The sequence below is a fragment of the Elgaria multicarinata genome, chromosome 5 (assembly GCF_023053635.1).
Source record: "Elgaria multicarinata webbii isolate HBS135686 ecotype San Diego chromosome 5, rElgMul1.1.pri, whole genome shotgun sequence".
NCBI lineage: Eukaryota > Metazoa > Chordata > Lepidosauria > Squamata > Anguidae > Elgaria > Elgaria multicarinata.
Genome location: NC_086175.1, coordinates 88365840 through 88383012, shown reverse-complemented (window position 1 = coordinate 88383012; position 17173 = coordinate 88365840). Strand labels below are relative to the sequence as shown.

The 17173-nt window shown below is 39.6% G+C and overlaps 1 protein-coding gene across 3 annotated transcripts in view; it reads right to left on the bottom strand.

Moving 5' to 3' along the window:
• The window catches only part of CADM2 (cell adhesion molecule 2), a 527339-nt gene that overhangs the window by 149029 nt on the left and 361137 nt on the right, over nt 1-17173 (bottom strand). For all 3 annotated transcript variants that reach the window (XM_063126769.1, XM_063126771.1, XM_063126770.1), the window contains one exon: nt 315-467. In XM_063126769.1, the coding sequence (XP_062982839.1) occupies nt 315-467 (153 nt within the window). The remainder of the gene's footprint in view (nt 1-314; nt 468-17173) is intronic.

Genomic DNA, 17173 nt, shown 5'->3' with positions numbered 1-17173 from the left:
GTTAGTATAAACAGGTGAACTTCAAACTATACTTCAAGAAGCTGGCTTGATGTATTTAATAACCTTTAACCACAGTTTAGAGATTGGACAACATGCTGAACTGCAGTTAATCTAAAACAGAAGAGGAAGCTTCTGATCTCCTAAAGGCTACACCAAGAGTTGAGAGTAGGGGACGGGTGACCCCAGATGAAGCTAGTTTAGCATTACATTCAGACACTGCTGTGTTCTATACGATGTTCTACCATTCTTAAGAAGTTATAGCAGCCATTTTAACAACTGTTCTCACTTTGGTATTCTCAACATAGTATGCTTACCCAGAACAGTGAGGAAAGCCTTGGAAGTCTTGACAGGCATAGTAAATAAAGAACAGGTGTATTGTCCTTCATCTGACAGTGACACATCAGTGACTCTGATGGTCAGTTCATGCCATGAAGCTCGGAGCAGCTCAATTCTATTGTCCCTCAGAGCTGTAAAGGAAAAATATAGGCATGTTTTCAAAATATTCCATTAATAAACTTAGTATCACCATATTCTGTATAACAGGTATAATATGGAGGTAAAGTTTAATTTATAAAAGAGAAATATATTATTGATCTTACATGCACGTACACACACACTCACACACATATACATGCATTATGCTTTGCAAAGAAGAAGCTTGATAAATTGTAGACAATGTTCAAAACTGAAATACAAAGAACCCCTCCCACCCCCCGGCAAACTTGCAATTTTTCAAAATAACATTTTTCTGGGCAACCTGAATTTATTATTACCATAGAATAAATCACAATGCACACACTGTCTTTGCATTGAGTGATACACTACCGCAATGGCTAATGCTCATACCACTTGTATACTTTGCAGCATATTTAATGTGTGCTTGCTTCCCAAATCAATTCTTTTTTATAATTCACAGTTTGCCAATCCTTGCATTCCAGATCTACCTTGTTCAATTGCTGTTGCAGCAGCACCAGCACCCCATGAGATTGTATGTTTGGCTCAAACATTGATGCCAAACGAAATCATATATCTTCGAACAACAAGAACTAGACTGCATTTTCTTATGTTTAGAAATATGTGCTTTTATTACTTGGAAACTTGCTTGTTAATAGTCCAGAATGGTTAACTTATGACAGCTCTTGGTTAGGACATAGTATCTTGATACTTAATCTCTCTTGATTAGGGTGACCATATGCAAAGTAGGACAGGGCTCCTGTATCTTTAACAGTTGTATACAGCAGGTGTCATTTATAGGCATGCAACACCTGGTGAACTTCCATCTTCATCACAACAGTTAAAGCTGCAAGAGCCCTGCCCTCTTTTTTAAATATGGTCAGCCTAGTATAGCTTATGCAGCTTTAACTGTTGAGATGAAGAGGGAATTTCACCAGGTGCTGCATGCATACAAATGACACCTGCTGAAATTCCTTTTTCTATGCAGCTGGTAAAGTTACAGGAGCCCTGTCCTCCTTTTCATATGGTCACCCTGAGTGTTTTCATGCCCCCAAAATTGGGATCATAGTTTTATAAAAGTCCAGAGGTCCAAGAAGGTCTAGCCTGAGCTGCAGACCCATTAACAATAGCTAAAAAATTGAGGCTCAATTGTAAATCATGTAAATTTGCATATTTATGGAAATTTATAAACCTACATTTATTTGAACAAACTTATTTCCAACTGCTTTTGCTGTAAACCATATACTCGGAGTTGCTTTTAATGGAGGCTGCAATCCTATGCATGTTTAACTCGGAGAAAGTGCAATTAAATGTAATGAGACTTACTTCTGAGGAAACATGCACACGAAATCATCATCAGCAACACAACAATATAAAATCCAAACCACACTGTAGTGCAGATAATTATGTAAACAATGGGGGGGGGAGAACACAGAGGGGCAGGGGGAGAAACCATAATGGCTTCCTTTCCCCCTGCAATAATCTGAACACCTGCCAGTGTCTATTAAAAATGGGTATGCCCTCCCCCCCCCCCACACACACACCCAAGTTATCCACAAAAAGAAAATTCCCAGTAGGGGACAAGGAAAGGAGAGGGGGGGAGTATAGTTTAATAGCTCTCAATTAAGAAATGACTTTACCATGGCTCTCCTTTTTACTTCCAATCACAGTGGTTTGGAAAAGAATGTAGATGGGACTTATCCAAGTCAGTTACTGTGTTTTCGCTGCATTTTGTTGACTATATGTCTGTGGCAGCGAAGCAAGAAGCAGCACCCAGAGATTCCAGGAACGGCTTTAGAGCCAGCATTAACTGGGAGATGGTTGGACCCACTGCTGCCTGAAAGGAGGGTGACTGGTTGTGACACCATCTCACGTCACCACAACTCCCCAGCACTTTCTCTCAAACTGGCTTCAGGCACAGGAATGGAAGGCCTTGCATGTAATTCATCAGCCACTTAATACATGTAACCTCCACATTTGTGTCTACAGAAAAATCTGTCCAATGTAAGAGTGTGTGTAGTATGTTAAATCGCCTAAAGTGGGGGGGGGGGGAAGAGAAAAATATAAAGATCACTTTCCTCAAGAATTCACCAGGAAAAATACAGATGGCTGGAGGAAGACTGAGATGACATGCTGGGAGGGTAGGAAATATCTAAAAATAGCTGTTTCAAAATGAAGCACTTCTATTTTTGTAAAAAAAAAAACATTAGTGGAAATAAGAGAAATATCAAAGAAATATTCATAAGCAGTGTGAGAGCAGTGTTGTTTTTTTAAGTTAATAAACTCTCCACTTTAGAGGTGCTGTAGATATTTGCCAAACTATATACCCAATAGTGCAATTTTTCATTCCATTTTTTTGTAGAACACAAGATAAACGATTTCACAAGCCTATACATGTGTGTACTTGGAAACAAGCTCGACTGAATTCAATCGGGCTTATTCCCACATAAGTGTATACAGGATTGCAGCTTCAATCAAGCCCCACATAAATTCACCCCCAAAATAGCAACTTAGATATATAGCAAGAGGTATCATGTGTGTGTGTGTGGGGGGGGGTGACCTTAGTATTCAGTACAGTTTGGATTCACACATTTCAGTTTGTTTGCATGATCAGTCTTGATCATCTCCAGTTATGTAATAACACAGACAATTTCACAGCTGAATTGGGTGATCAAAGACAAAAGCATCAACTTTCTTAATGCGTAACAGTAATAATTTAGATTAATATGGAAAGGAAACAGATATTATGCTATTTCTCCAAAGAAAAATGGCAATAGCAAAAGTGATATCCTGAAGTATTCTGCAATTATAGTTTCTATTTATCTCTTATAAAATTAAAGTAGATATGGCTCTCTAGAAAAATTAAATCAAAAGCCATCAGGTTTTTGTGATCCTTGGAGGAATGTCTATAAAAGCCATGTCAAAAAGCAACAAGAATAACGACTCTGCAGCTGACAGTCCTTTACTACCTCAGGCTGTTAGCATGTCTCTGTGATCAACAATGAAAAGTAGAAAGCTAATATGAGTAGAAATAATATATAATGAGACTGTTAAAAGTAAAGTCTGCTACCAACACCCCCACCCCGCCAAAAAACCCCACCCTCTTCACAACACACTAGTTCAAATATATCCTCTGCTGCTGTTGTTATTATAGTAGTTTGTGAGTTAAGTGGGATTTGTGTACAGGATTGCAGCCCAAGGTTGTATCTATTTTCCTTCATATGACTATGTTCATATTCATAGTCCTATGCAGGACTATGTTCATATTTGCCATCTAATAGCGAAAAATGCAAAACACTGGGGAACATGGCAGTAGAGCATTTTCTCATGGTAGAGCTTGGCAATGTAAAAGCTACAAAGCCATATACAGTCTATGAGAATTTTTACCTATCACAAATTACCCTATTCCCATAGCATTTCACCCTGGAATGACCAGTATCACTGACAATACTGTTTGAATATGCGGGGGCATGTTACAGCTGGCCTCTTCCATCTAGCATGGTGGGGAACTTGTGGCCCTCCAGATACTGAAGCCTGGGAACTTCCATTCCTCCATCCCAGGGCGATTTCGGCCTTCTGGGCCGGCGCGATTACGCCAGCACAGGAGAAGGCTAGATCGGCGCTGGTGGAGAGCTGGAGGACACATTCCCGGATGTCTGGGAACACGTCTCCCAGCCCTTTTCCCCAGTAAAATGGGCCCAGTCCCAGTTGCCCCAGAGATCTCCATTTCTCCGGAGGTGTCAAGGGTTTTCCGGGTCATCTGGTCACCTTAGGTGTAGCGTTCAGCCAAAGCAAACTTTTGTTCCTGGCTACACTGCTGGGAGTTAGGGCAACCCCCTTCCTCCCATCACAGTTATATTTATACCTTGTTTTCTTGAGGTTTATATTTATATTCATATTTATACAAGCCTTTACTGGATTAGAGATTACCGCTTCTTTCTATGCAGTGTCTAGGAAAGATAGTTGCATAGAAGAGATTCCTGGCCACTCTTTCTACGTTTTAAATTACCTCCATTTTAGAGTAATTTGACATGATTCACAGTCTAACAGAAGAGTCATGCTACTAAAATATGCAGTTAGAGCCGTAGCAAGCATGTTTTCAGTGTATAGCAAGTATATTTTTAATACAGGTGGACAGACTTCAGACTTGAGGAATTGATTTCTATTTTACTAGAATCTCTGAGATCCACCACCCATTGTAAAATACATACATACACCACAAATTCTGAGCCGACGAATTTGTGGTTTGACTACCAGAACTAAATGGAGTTCCCAGTCCTTACACACACAAATCACTCCCAAGCTAGATCTACAGTAGTGTTTTTTAACCGCTTTTTAGGGCAAGTTGCACATTCCATATACCACTTTTCTAGTGTTTTTTCCTTCTTTTTATATAAATCCACTAGCATCATCATGATGGGATTATATCGATATGACATGAGTTGTAGATCTGGCCTAGGTTCACCAAGCTTTCTTAATTTCAGAAGAATAATTTAGGGTGGGGGAAGAGTCATTTTGTTGCTGCTTTGGTTAAACAATCAGAAATCAGAAATCCTTGCCTATCTAATGCAAATCACCAAGAGGCCTACCAACAGATCCAGGACAACCTTCTGGCCACCCCTTAATGTAACCTATCAACACTCAATTTCAAATTTTGAAATAACATTAGGAAAACTTCCATGAATGTTATCTACACTAAAACAAGGCTGTCCATGATGCTCTGAAAGTGTTCTTCATAAAAGCTGCAGCTATGTTCAGAAATAAATATGTACACTTCGGGGCATACAGGTAGGAGAAGATAAATATTTGCAGTATACAACTGGAAAATTGATTTTTGGAGTATCAACAATATATAATCAATATTAGGTGTGGGAAACAGCTCGGAGGGGGGAAATTAAGGAAAACAATTTTTAAAGACAAACAACAGTCTAAACCAGACCTGACAGACTTGACTGATGACATAATACCCTCTTCCTTTTACGGTAGTGACACAAAAATGCCAAAGGACACAAAACTGTCAGTCTTGTTGTTTATTTTCTATCTTAGACTAATAAAAGAATGTGTGTGATTGACAGAAGACAGACACGGGCATGGTCCCAGGCATACAGTGTGCACTTCTGTTTGAAAAACGTATTGATGGTTTGAGGGCTGTGTTATTTATTATTGCCTTTTCCTCCCGTAACTTTTCTTTTCTTTTACTACAACTTTTCAAATGCAACTTTGTTGATTTTTAAATCTCCATTGCTAATTGTACCTCATTAACAACACTGGCAACTGGGCAGTAGTGAGGCACTATAGCAATATGCAAAATAAAAACACTGCAATAAAAATAACTTCTCTTTACTAAATTACCACGAATAATAAATGGCTCTGATATCAAAAGGTAAACCATCATCTAGGCAAAGAAAGCCCCCAAACCATCTTTGTGAAACCTCAGCACCTCACATACAAACAAAAGGGGAATTCCATATATCTTTTTGTAGGAAAACAAAACTCTGAACAATATTTAGTTTTTGAATTGAAAAAGGTCATTTTTAAAAAATGGAAACAAATCATGCATACAAAAGCAACAATAAGCACCATCACATTTTATATGTAAGAACATTTGCAAAAGAAAAGTTAATTAGTTATTACAGATTTTGAATGAGGAGTTAGAACAGAAAATATAAGAATTCTGTAAAATAAATTATTGTGCATCACTATGGATAAAGTTTGCTTATTCTAACTTTCCCAAGTATAAATGATTATGTATCATGGAAGAGCACACATTAATTTATTTTAGCCCATGAACCTTCACTATAATCTTGTTCTATACAATTTAGTATCTGATTGGGCTGGTGTTGATTCGGATTGGCAGTCAGCCAGAATACTTGGCCTCTTGCCAGAATTAGAGACCACAAAGGCCGAACACTTTCTAGCTGAGACATTTTTGTTGCAACCACCATTACTACATGCATTTGCAGTCAGGTGTCACATGAAGAAGTTACTTAGGTGCTCAATACTGATAGCTACAAGGTCCATATGGCTTTTTCTATCTCAGCAGAATTGCAGGAGTTCTAAGAAGTCAATGTGAATTTTTTAACAAGGATGTATCTTATCATATTTGCCTTGTGTTTGGCAACATCAATCCCTTTTATAAGGAAAAAATAACATTCTGCACATGCTCAGAGCCACTCAGCCAGAGGTGCCTGAATTTTGAATACAATCATCAAAACAATTGTGTGAAAATTAAGTCCAAGTCTCCCTGGTCCAAGTATCAAACTATGCCCACTCCCCGGAAAAAAAGTCAAAACATGCCTTCTCAATGACGATTTCTTAGTGACTGGAAATGTTTGCTTATTTAGGAAGTGGGATCTGAAACAAAGTGTTGCAGTGTATTCTCACCTCCTAACTATTGTGTGCCTCTTCAGGAGTTCAACTATGACCTCCCTCCAGGATATTATCAGTTGTATTGGGGTCAAGCAGGCCACCATCCCCTCTCCCATTTTCTTTTTTTCTTTTTCAACTGACACTCAACATTCTGAGATTTATGGAGACTAATCACTCAGTGGAAATTGCAGCTATTTCGGGTGATCTGAATTGAGCCCATTTGGTGGCTCCAATTGGCTGAATCATGATGGCTCAGGGACATTGAGTTTATTATTAGAAGGAAAAATATCCTTCACTCTAAATTGACTTAGCCTGATATTTGCGTTGTTGGTACATAGTAAAATCTAATTTGCTACATGGCATTGCAAGGCCATATAACTACTAAACACCGTCTTGAAGACCTGTGAATTCACCTCAAACACTACATTGAGCACATTTTTTTAAAAGGGATGCATACCAATAAAGTATACAGTATATAGCCAAGACGTCCAGAGGCATGTGCCACATTTGTGTATTTAGAATTTGAAACTGCCTCCAGGCAGAACACCATTTAATGGACAGTTAGGAATAAAGCAGGCAAGAGTCAAGGGTTCTGAGATTTATTTGAAACATGAATCACTGCAAGACACCCCCCAATCTCCCCCTACCCACAGCTTTTCCTCACTAAGGCAAATTCTCAGTCCGTGAAATGAGAATATTTACTTTGTGCCTAGAGGTAGCACAAGATTTAATTGACTAACGCTTTCTTGCAAAGGTCACAGTAAGTGCTGAAAGAGGCAGAAATACAACTCACAAGTATGAAGTGCTCAGGAATACAAGGTATCAAAGTTGATGCATAAGTAGCCAAACATAGTGTTCTTTCTGTACATTATGAATTGCACTGACTAAGCATCTTCAATCCCTTCATTGTACAAACGTGTACTGTTTTCATGTCATAGAACTGCTAAAAAGCTGGCCATAAATCAAGAAGTAAGATGTTTTACACTGAAGTTGTTTTACATTATTCTTAACAGACTATGGCATATTTTACAAATAGATGTCGCAAGGGTGCTTTGAAAAACATTTTCAGCTAGTGTATACATCACATTACATTTTTCTTCTTTGGAAAACAGATACAAAGGGGGGGGTGCGCGCACACACACACACACACCCTTCTGAAACCATAAACAAGTTCCATACTTTTGGTTATGCAAAAGCAATGGGAAGGATTTTGGCCTAATTTTCTTTTTGAAGAGAATTTATTTTATTTATTTAAAACATTTCTTGGCTGCCTTTCAGGGCAGAGACCATCATAAGGTGGCTTACAACAATAAAACACATAAAACAATTAAAATATTAAAAGTAATGAAAAACATAAAACACAATAAAATAGCAATCAAAAGTAGTGCTGGGCTGAAAATTCCGACCATTCCGTTTTCAGCATTTCATGGGGGTGGCAGGAAAATGAAAACTCAGGGGGGAGAGGCTGAGAAAGGTGAGAATTTTTCTCTTTGGGGAGGGGACAGGGTTTCCACATACCTTTTTAAATGTAACCAGTTGTTGAGGGGGCTGTTCTTTCTTTTTATTTATTTTTTTCAAAACACCCAGCATTTTCAGAGCCCAGGAGTTCTTCCTGAGTGCTTATTGGAGTGGGTGAGGTCACATGGTCTCCAATAGCATTCACTTAGAACTGCTGGGTTACTCCAAATGCCAAGGGAAGCAGAGGTGTTTTTCTGAAAAACTAAAAAAGAAGAAAAAGCCCCTTCAGTAACCAGATATACTTGAAAAAGTATGTGGAAACCCTGGCCCTTTTCCCAAGGAGAAAATTCTCTGAATCGCACCCTCCCACCACTATGCGAAAGAGGCAGGGGGAAAAGCCTCTTTCGCAGGGAGAAAGTTCCTGAAAATGGGGTAGGATACAGCCCAGCACTAATCAAAAGCAATAAAATCCAACAATAAAAACCAGCAAGAACAATTACGGCAATAGCAGCAACAACAGAGAAGAAAATTACAATATGAACTGCCCCATCCCCACTTTCAGCAGCTGCTATTATTATTTAAAATAACAACACAGGAGGTCCCAGTTATGAACTTCCACATCATAATTTGCATCCAATGTTAGTTCTATTTAAAATAGACCCATTGAAATGAATAGGGCTTAAATTAGATTAACATTGGATAAAACCTATTAGATATGATCCTAGTTTTGCTCAGTGACTCAGATATAGCTCAGAGAGGAAGGCTTCCCACAAACTTGGCCAGAGAACCTCTACGATTGCACATTTCCTTGACTCACAATACTTAGAAGCTTTCCTGTGCAAAGCCCTGTGAAGTAGCTCAGGGAGTGTGCAGTTCCCTGGAGTCTTAAAAAAAGAAACAGCCTTGAGGTCTTTTGCACACACTCCTTCTAGTATCCATAATTCAGATGAAAATAGTTAAAAATAGATTTAGTAATGTGCTCCAAAGGACACCCAAAATGTAGGGTGTTTAAACAAAAACATTAACAAATCCAATACTGAATAGATTGTTTCAATTTGACTGCAGTATAAAGGAAATTGTGTGGGATGAGGTCATGCCACAGTTATTCACACTAATACCACCTCAAGCAGATGTTACTAGAGAGGAAGAAATAACACCAAGAGAGATCATAAATTAAGACGAAGAGCAGTTTAATTCACGTTGTTTCAACAGGACAGTTCTAGAAGATTCCTCTTCACGGTTACTGACATATTAATAGGAAGTCAAGACTTTTCCTTTTCTTCATTATAGCAACTCACATATGGTACAATATATTATAGTATTATATATGTAGGTTTATATATGTAGGTTTATATATGTAGGTTTATAAGAATATATAATATTCTTGCATCTGGTAGTTTTCAAAAAATTAACATCATGATCGTACAGATATAATCTTTACTTACAGTTTGCACAGTTCTGAACCTATGTATCATTATGACACATTGATCTGGTTTGCATGTCATGGTGGTAAATCATGGGTTAATTAACCCATGATTTGCGGGAATGTGCAGACTGTGTGAATCATGTGGTTCTGGTTTGAATAAACAACCTACAAACAGACCATTCATATGTTGTTAATGTGATGCACAAAGCCAGACACTCTGGGCTGTTCATGTGTTAAACTTCACAGAGTTAATCCAACAACAAATTATGTGTTAACTCTGGGTTATTCAATCCATAAACAATCCAGAGCATCCACGTTTGGCCATCATGCTAACAATCTATGGATGAATCTTTAATTAGCCCATTATTTACCATAATGATGTGAAAAGCATTTGATGTATTGATGCTTCCCTATTTTTAGGGTACTTCCTCCTCCTCCTTGCACGTAGGGTCCCAACATATAGAAGCATAGACAGCTGCCTTATACCAAAACAGACCACTGGTCCATCTAGTTCAGTCCTATTTACTCTGACTGTCAATGGTTCCCCAGGGTTCCAGACAGGATTCTTCCCCAGTCTTTCCTGCCTAAGACCTTTTGCATGCAGACCATATGCTCTACCACTGAGTTATGCTGACCCATTGCTTTTGCAGAGAGTAATCAGCACATTAGCCAATCCTGTGTGAATTTCCAGTACAGAATAATCACCCTAGTAGTCTGGGATAATGCCGCAGTGTGTTGAATACAAATAGGCCCAGGATTCCACAGCTTTAAGTAGTACTAAAAATGGGCTCCATAGATGAGAATTCACCAAAACTCTGTAGAAATGAGAACGTAAGATGTGAGTACATAAACGAATTGAGAGGTTTAACTTACAGTTGCCAGTAGCAACTAACATTATTTAAAATCCTGCACCAATTCTCTGTGTTAGCTAGCTTTAATTTTCTTCTATATATTTTGATACACCACATTTATATAATAATTACCATGAAATGTACAAACACAGCATCATCAACTTGACAAATTAGCAATTCTCTCATCTGACCATGTTTTAATAGCACTAAGATACTTAGTATTAGAGCACTGCAGTGCTGTTACTGCATCATTTCCGCAGCTGAAATTATTTGCTCCTTGGCAACATGACTCTAAACAAGTCAAACTAAGGTTCAGTAATGTACACCCTACCATGTCTTATTGCTCAAATAATGTAAAAAGCTGTCTAGCCAGAGAGCACAACAGTAGGTTTTTAAAAAATGACATTCAACTCACATATTTCAGATAATAACACAGTATTTTATTATAATTTCAGGTGCAGGAGCCTGCCAACATTTCAGCCATCTAGACTTTCTGAGGGCACTATACAAGAAAAATCTGTGAATGAAAGATGTGTGCTGAATACATTTACCATTTATTGGCTGCATTCAGCCTTGGCTAAGCTGAGGGCTCTATATTGGAGTATGCTATGAATGAGCTGAAGGTTTCTTAAAGAGATATTACCATTTGTTTATTTAAACAAAAGCTTTCGGAACATGGGGGCATACAAAAGGGAGAATCTATTTCAGACATTTTTAAACTGCAAAAGTATAAAAAAACATACATGGAGCTTCACAATGTAGTATAAGATGGACCTTTTCAGGTTTAAGCACCCCTTTTCCACATGGGAAAATGGTTGGGGGTGGGGACAGGGATAAAGCTAAGTCAGTAAAGACATCAACTTTCTAGCTTTCTTCCTTGTTTCTCTTTCTCTCCCCTTCATTCATTTATTCATCAAGCCATTTCTCTTCCATTCATTCTTTTTCTTTCTATTTGTTTATTTATTACTCTCTCTCATACACACGCACACACACAGAAACCAATCTTTACTGGACTGAGGGTGAGTTTAAAACAACCCCCCTCCCCGGCTGCCCCAATCTCAGTGAAGATTGCTGTCCCTTCATTGCTAATAAGCATCACAGGGACAGCAGTGTTTTCCCTGCAGACCAGCTGGGCAATGGGGGAAAATGTGGGTGCACCATGAGCCATATAGAAATAGATGTGGGTTGCCTACCTGCCATATAGAAATAAACTATGGGTTGTATTAAAGGGCTGCAGTTGTAGCCTTAGATAAGGGTGAATCAGATGAATCACATTCAGCCATTATAACCAGAAATGAAGGAACAGTAGGTTCTACAGCTTACAGTAAAAAAAATGGCTCCATGGATTGAACTGGAAGATGCTGCTGTGCCAATTTGATGTTTGAAGAGTAATCACCAGCACTCTGACAGATATTGTTTGTTTTCTTTCTCACAGATTTTGCTGGGGTCAAACTTTATTGGTCAATTTTTCTGTTTGTAAATCATCTTTCCGGAAACCATTTGTTGTATCAGGTTAAGGTGGTGGTTCCTAAATATTACATAACATGTCTGCAATTTTTATTCAAAGCTCATTTTTTTAATACCCCCATCCTGGTCCATTTTATCCTATGGGAATTCATAAAGTCTTTTCCTGAGCAAGCATGTTTGGGGCCAGAAGCCAGCAGTAGGTGAGACCACATCCCACTATGAACAATTGACACAATATTGACACAAGAACACAAACAAATCCATCTAGACACACCATACATACCATTAGGGAAATTCCCCTAACCTAGTAACAGCTGCTGATGGATCTCTCCTATATGAATTTGTTTGAGGGCATCGAAGTTAATGGTCATCATGACAATTTCTTTTCTCTGTACCCATGTGTGCATGTTGTCTGTTATAGGGCCTTATTTGATTTCTTCTATCTGAAAAGGACCTCATTTGTCTTCATTGTTGCCTCAAAACTGCTAGACCTCCATGCTGCTGTTTAGCTTTTCTATCCAGTGGAATTTTAGGATGTTTTTAGGATGTTTTAATAATGTATGCTATATTTTAAATTCAGTTTTATGTATTTTATACTTATTGTTGTTCCCCACTTCGATCCAAACGGGGAGGCGGGTAAGAATTATTATTATTATTATTATTATTATTATTATTATTATTATTATTATTATTCCAAGTCTCCAATCTTGTATCTAAAGTGAAGGGACTAGTGTGTTCCTTGTAAGGGGCAGAAGGCCCAGTACTCTTACCAGGTGCATCTCAGGCTGAAATCCAATACTGCAACTTTACCTAGCATATGAAGATGGATGCAGTACTTGTGGATATTCTGCCTGTACTTCAGCTGCAGGGCCCCTGGGAAGGAGATGACAGGCTTGGCTTTATTTAGTAGCTCTTTTGGGGTTAGAAGCAGTATTTCTCAAACTGTGGTGTGTGTGTTTTTTAAAAAGTGCAAGTTAAAAGTTAACACATTCTCAAATCAGGCTTTCCCAAAGATTTCCCTGACACCATCACTCTCAACGGTATATACAGAGCTATATTTGTTTACTGAGATTTTAGAACTTTTTGTTTGAGAGACAGGGAGTACTGTGCCTTCTTATGTCAATCAATCCAAACTTTATTGTAGTAGCCAAAGGCCATGACAAATACATCAAAAGAAAGCATCCACACATATATACAGTAATACAAATACCTCGAAAATACACAGATAACTTGAAATTTACCATAACTAAAACTCAGCTTTCACTCAGCAGTCTGAATCTCCATGGCAGTTTATGGCAATTTTGTCTAGTCCTCTCTTCCTTATCTTTTTTGCTGCCAGTGCACACAAAACCACTTTATGTGTCACATAACTGTTGGAATCACTCAGAAGAAAAAGAACTGTTTTTGCAAGGGAATTCCTATATCCATGCATTAACAAGGGTTTCAGGAATCTCTCTCTTGGGTCCCTATACAGACGGCAAATGAACATGTAGTGAACAATGTCTTCCACTTGATGTTGGCCACAGATGCATAGTCTGCATTCAAATGGCACCTTGTTGTAGCATCCATCCAGAACTGCAGTTGGCATCACTTGGAATCTCAGGCCTTTGCTAGACTAAGGGTTATCCCGGGCTGATACCCGTGATCTCCCCTGTGTGTCCAGATGACACACAGGGGTTCCCGGGCTCAGGGAGGGATCATCCCTCCCTGGCACCGGGATAAAGCCCTACACTTTGGGCCCACTTTTTCTTGCAGTCTCGGGCTGAGGCCGAGCCCGAAAGCGTGCGGCCCATTTCCGTGGCTTTTAACAGCTCTGCGCGATTACTCTCATGGAGCCGGGAGCCATGCACGGGGCATAGCGCTCCTCAGGAGTACTGCGCCCATCGGGGCTAGGGTGGGGGGAGCGGGGAAATCAAGGTTTTTTTATAAAAAAAACCCACTTACCTTGCTGCTCGTCCTCTCGTGCAGCCAGCCCTTTAAAAAAAAATTTAAAAAATGGTGCACGTACGATGGCTCTCTTCTTGAGCTTGTCGTGACTCATGTGTAAATGAGGGCGAGATCTCACATTTTTCATAATGCGAGGTCTCCCCTCCTCTCCCCCGGATTTTCACTTAGGTCTAGCAAAGGCCTCAGTTCAATAAAAGCATTTCTTAGGGAAAGTGGCCTCAGTTTGGAAATGTTCTGTTTTCAAACAAGGGAACCACCGAGAGAATTTAGAGTTTTTAATTAGTTGCAGATCTTTCCTAGAATCTATCCAAAATTGCCAATCCCTTAGTTGCTTCTTATCCATATAAGAAGTAGGTTATTTCTCCTACTGTGCGTGCTGGTGGAATTTGCTTAATTACCCTCAACAGTATGGGTTGCTGTATAATGCAAACCAGGTTGGCATGGTTTCTTGGAGTGGGCAACAACCCTCTGATAAACCATGGGCTGTTGTTTGGTTGAAGTAGCCCACTTCCAACAAGCTATGTCACCTGGTTTGCATGATATGACAAACCATGGTAGGCATGACACAATGGCCTTCACAGCTAGATTAAACCACAGTAGGTTATCAAGCTGTGTGAACCGACAATAGTCTCTTAAGAACTACACAATAAAGATTTCCTTAGTTCATGCTGGCATTTTCTGTACATTTGAGAGAAAAAAATCAACAAGGCAACCAATTGGCTGAAGGAGAGGAAACATTTAACAGATTCACTGATCCAGTAAGAATGGGAGGAAGGTATTTTCTGCTGCTAAATTTATAAGGTCGAGAAGATACGTTGATTAAATAAGCTATCCTTAATTCACAAGTTTATAAGCCTATCAAAGATTTATGCCAGTGGCATTTTGAATAAAAATTATTTCAGAAATCTGGTCATTTATACACACACACACACACACACACACACTAATGTATGTACAATCTTGCCCTTCTACATGGCATGTAGTTTTTATTAATTATGTTTTCCCCCAATTTAATTTCTCAGTTTCACTTTTATGTTTGCCTGATCTGGAAGTTGTACGCATAGAATTGTCAAAATTTAATAAAATTCAGTGAACAAAAACCTTTCAGTTTAACATGTTGCATTAAGTGTTTTCCATATTCACCCAAGCTCCAAAAGGTTTGGAAATTACAGATGTTAAGCGCCATCCTTAACAGGTATATTATTAAGGCAATATGGATATTATTATTTATTATAATTTAAACATTTTTTATGCTGCCATTCAGCCAAAAAAGTCTCTCACGACGGCTTACAAAAGTATTTCTTGACAGTCCCTGCCCACAGGCTTACAATCTAAAAGACATGACACAAAAGGAAAGGGGATTGGGAGAGAGAAGGAGGGGAAAAAGGAAAGCAAATTCAGGCAACATCTTAGTTGCAAAGTTCAGCAGTTACAGTTGACAGTTGGCAGCAGGAGGGAGGGGGCTCTCAGCTGGAGCTGGACCCAGGCATGATGGAGAGGCACCTGGCTGCTGCTTCCTCCCTCACTGGTGGCCTCTGCAGTGATAGTTGGTAGCACTATGGTATGGTATCCTATGCTTTTGCTAGTTCCAGCTTCACTGCTACCTTGGAGCTGGATGGCTGGCCATGGAAGAGTAACGGACATTAGTCTATGTATAAATATGTAGAATCTATGCAACTGAAGCTATCATGTAGTTGAAGCTACCATTTATTTATTTATTTATTTATTTATTTTATTTAAGGATTTTTATGCCGCCATTCAGCCCAAAAAGGCTCTCACAGTGGCTTACAAAAGTATTTCTTGACAGTCCCTGCCCACAGGCGTACAATCTAAAAGACATGACACAAAAGGAAAGGGGATTGTGAGGGAGGAGGAGGAGGGGGGAAAGCAAAGCAAATTCAGGCACTACAATCTTAGTTGCAAAGTTCAGCAGTGACAGTTGGTAGCAGGAAGGAGGGGGCTCTCAGCTGGAGCTGCATCCAGGCACGGTGGAGAGGTGCCTGGCTGCTACTTCCTCCCTCACTGGTGGCTTCTCCAGAGACAGTTGGTAGCAGGAGGGAGGGGGCTCTCAGCTGGAGCTGGACCCAGGCACGGTAGAGAGGTGCCTGGCTGCTGCTTCCTCCCTCATTCTACTTTATGGGCTTCTTTAGATTAAGGGTTTCCTTACTGGAGCTTTGCTTCCTGCTTCTCTTGCGTAATTGTAATAGGTTCCATTGCATGGGCAGAGAGGGGTGACCGCATGATTTATAATTGAAAACGTCCCCTCCTCTCGGTGCTCATAGCCTTGAAGTAGTAGCTAGAGAATATAATATATAGCATGAGAGAACACGGCAGACTTTGCCTGGTTCTTAAGAAATTGAGATGTTTCCAGGCCCTCCCATTGCAGTGCGAGACAATAAAGAGGTCTGCCAAGTAATCCACAAAACTTTATTCAGCAAATAAAGTTTTGTGGATTACAAGTCTTTGCACCTGAAAAGAATGCAACACTAGTAACTTTCCTCTAGGCTAAAAGTTGGCTAAGTGAGACAACTGTCCTTTCAACAAATTAGAAGGTTTTTCCCAGAGTCACTTAACTTCAGGGAGGATTCTTCTGAAGAAGCCTTTGGTGAAAAGCTAGCCGAGCCGATTGCCACTCACCTTCTTTTTATCTCTGCCCATTTGAAACTGTGGGGGACTCTGGGATTGGTCAACTCTGAAGTGCCTTCTCCCTCTGAGGATTGCTGAGTTCCCAAAGACTCTGAGTTGTTAAGGTTTTCACTGATAAGGAAAGTCCAGTAAAGATTTATCCCTGGCTGGTGAATGCCTGGGAGAATCTCTTCCCCTGCTTCCTGTGTAGGCTGGTATATTTCTAGTCCTGCTTCTTCTGGTTCAGAATCTGATTCTGATTGATAGCCTGAAACTCCTTCTACTACTAAGGGTAACAGGCCTGATCATGATAGAAATTAATAGTGATGGTGTTGGGCAAACATGACTAGGTTTAAGAATTCTATAGTTTCAGTGCCTCAACAGAAAAGGCATATTTTGCTAAGTACATGTAGATGCTTATCCATTATCAATCGTGGTTTCCCAACTGTGTATTAAGCAAATATAGTGCAGTATCCAAGCAGGCTGCTCTACAAGTGCTCCACTCTGCTGTTCCTGGCCTGCAGCTGGGGCCCACTGCTGATTCTGTTCCGCTTCTGCAATGGGGATTTAGCATTTC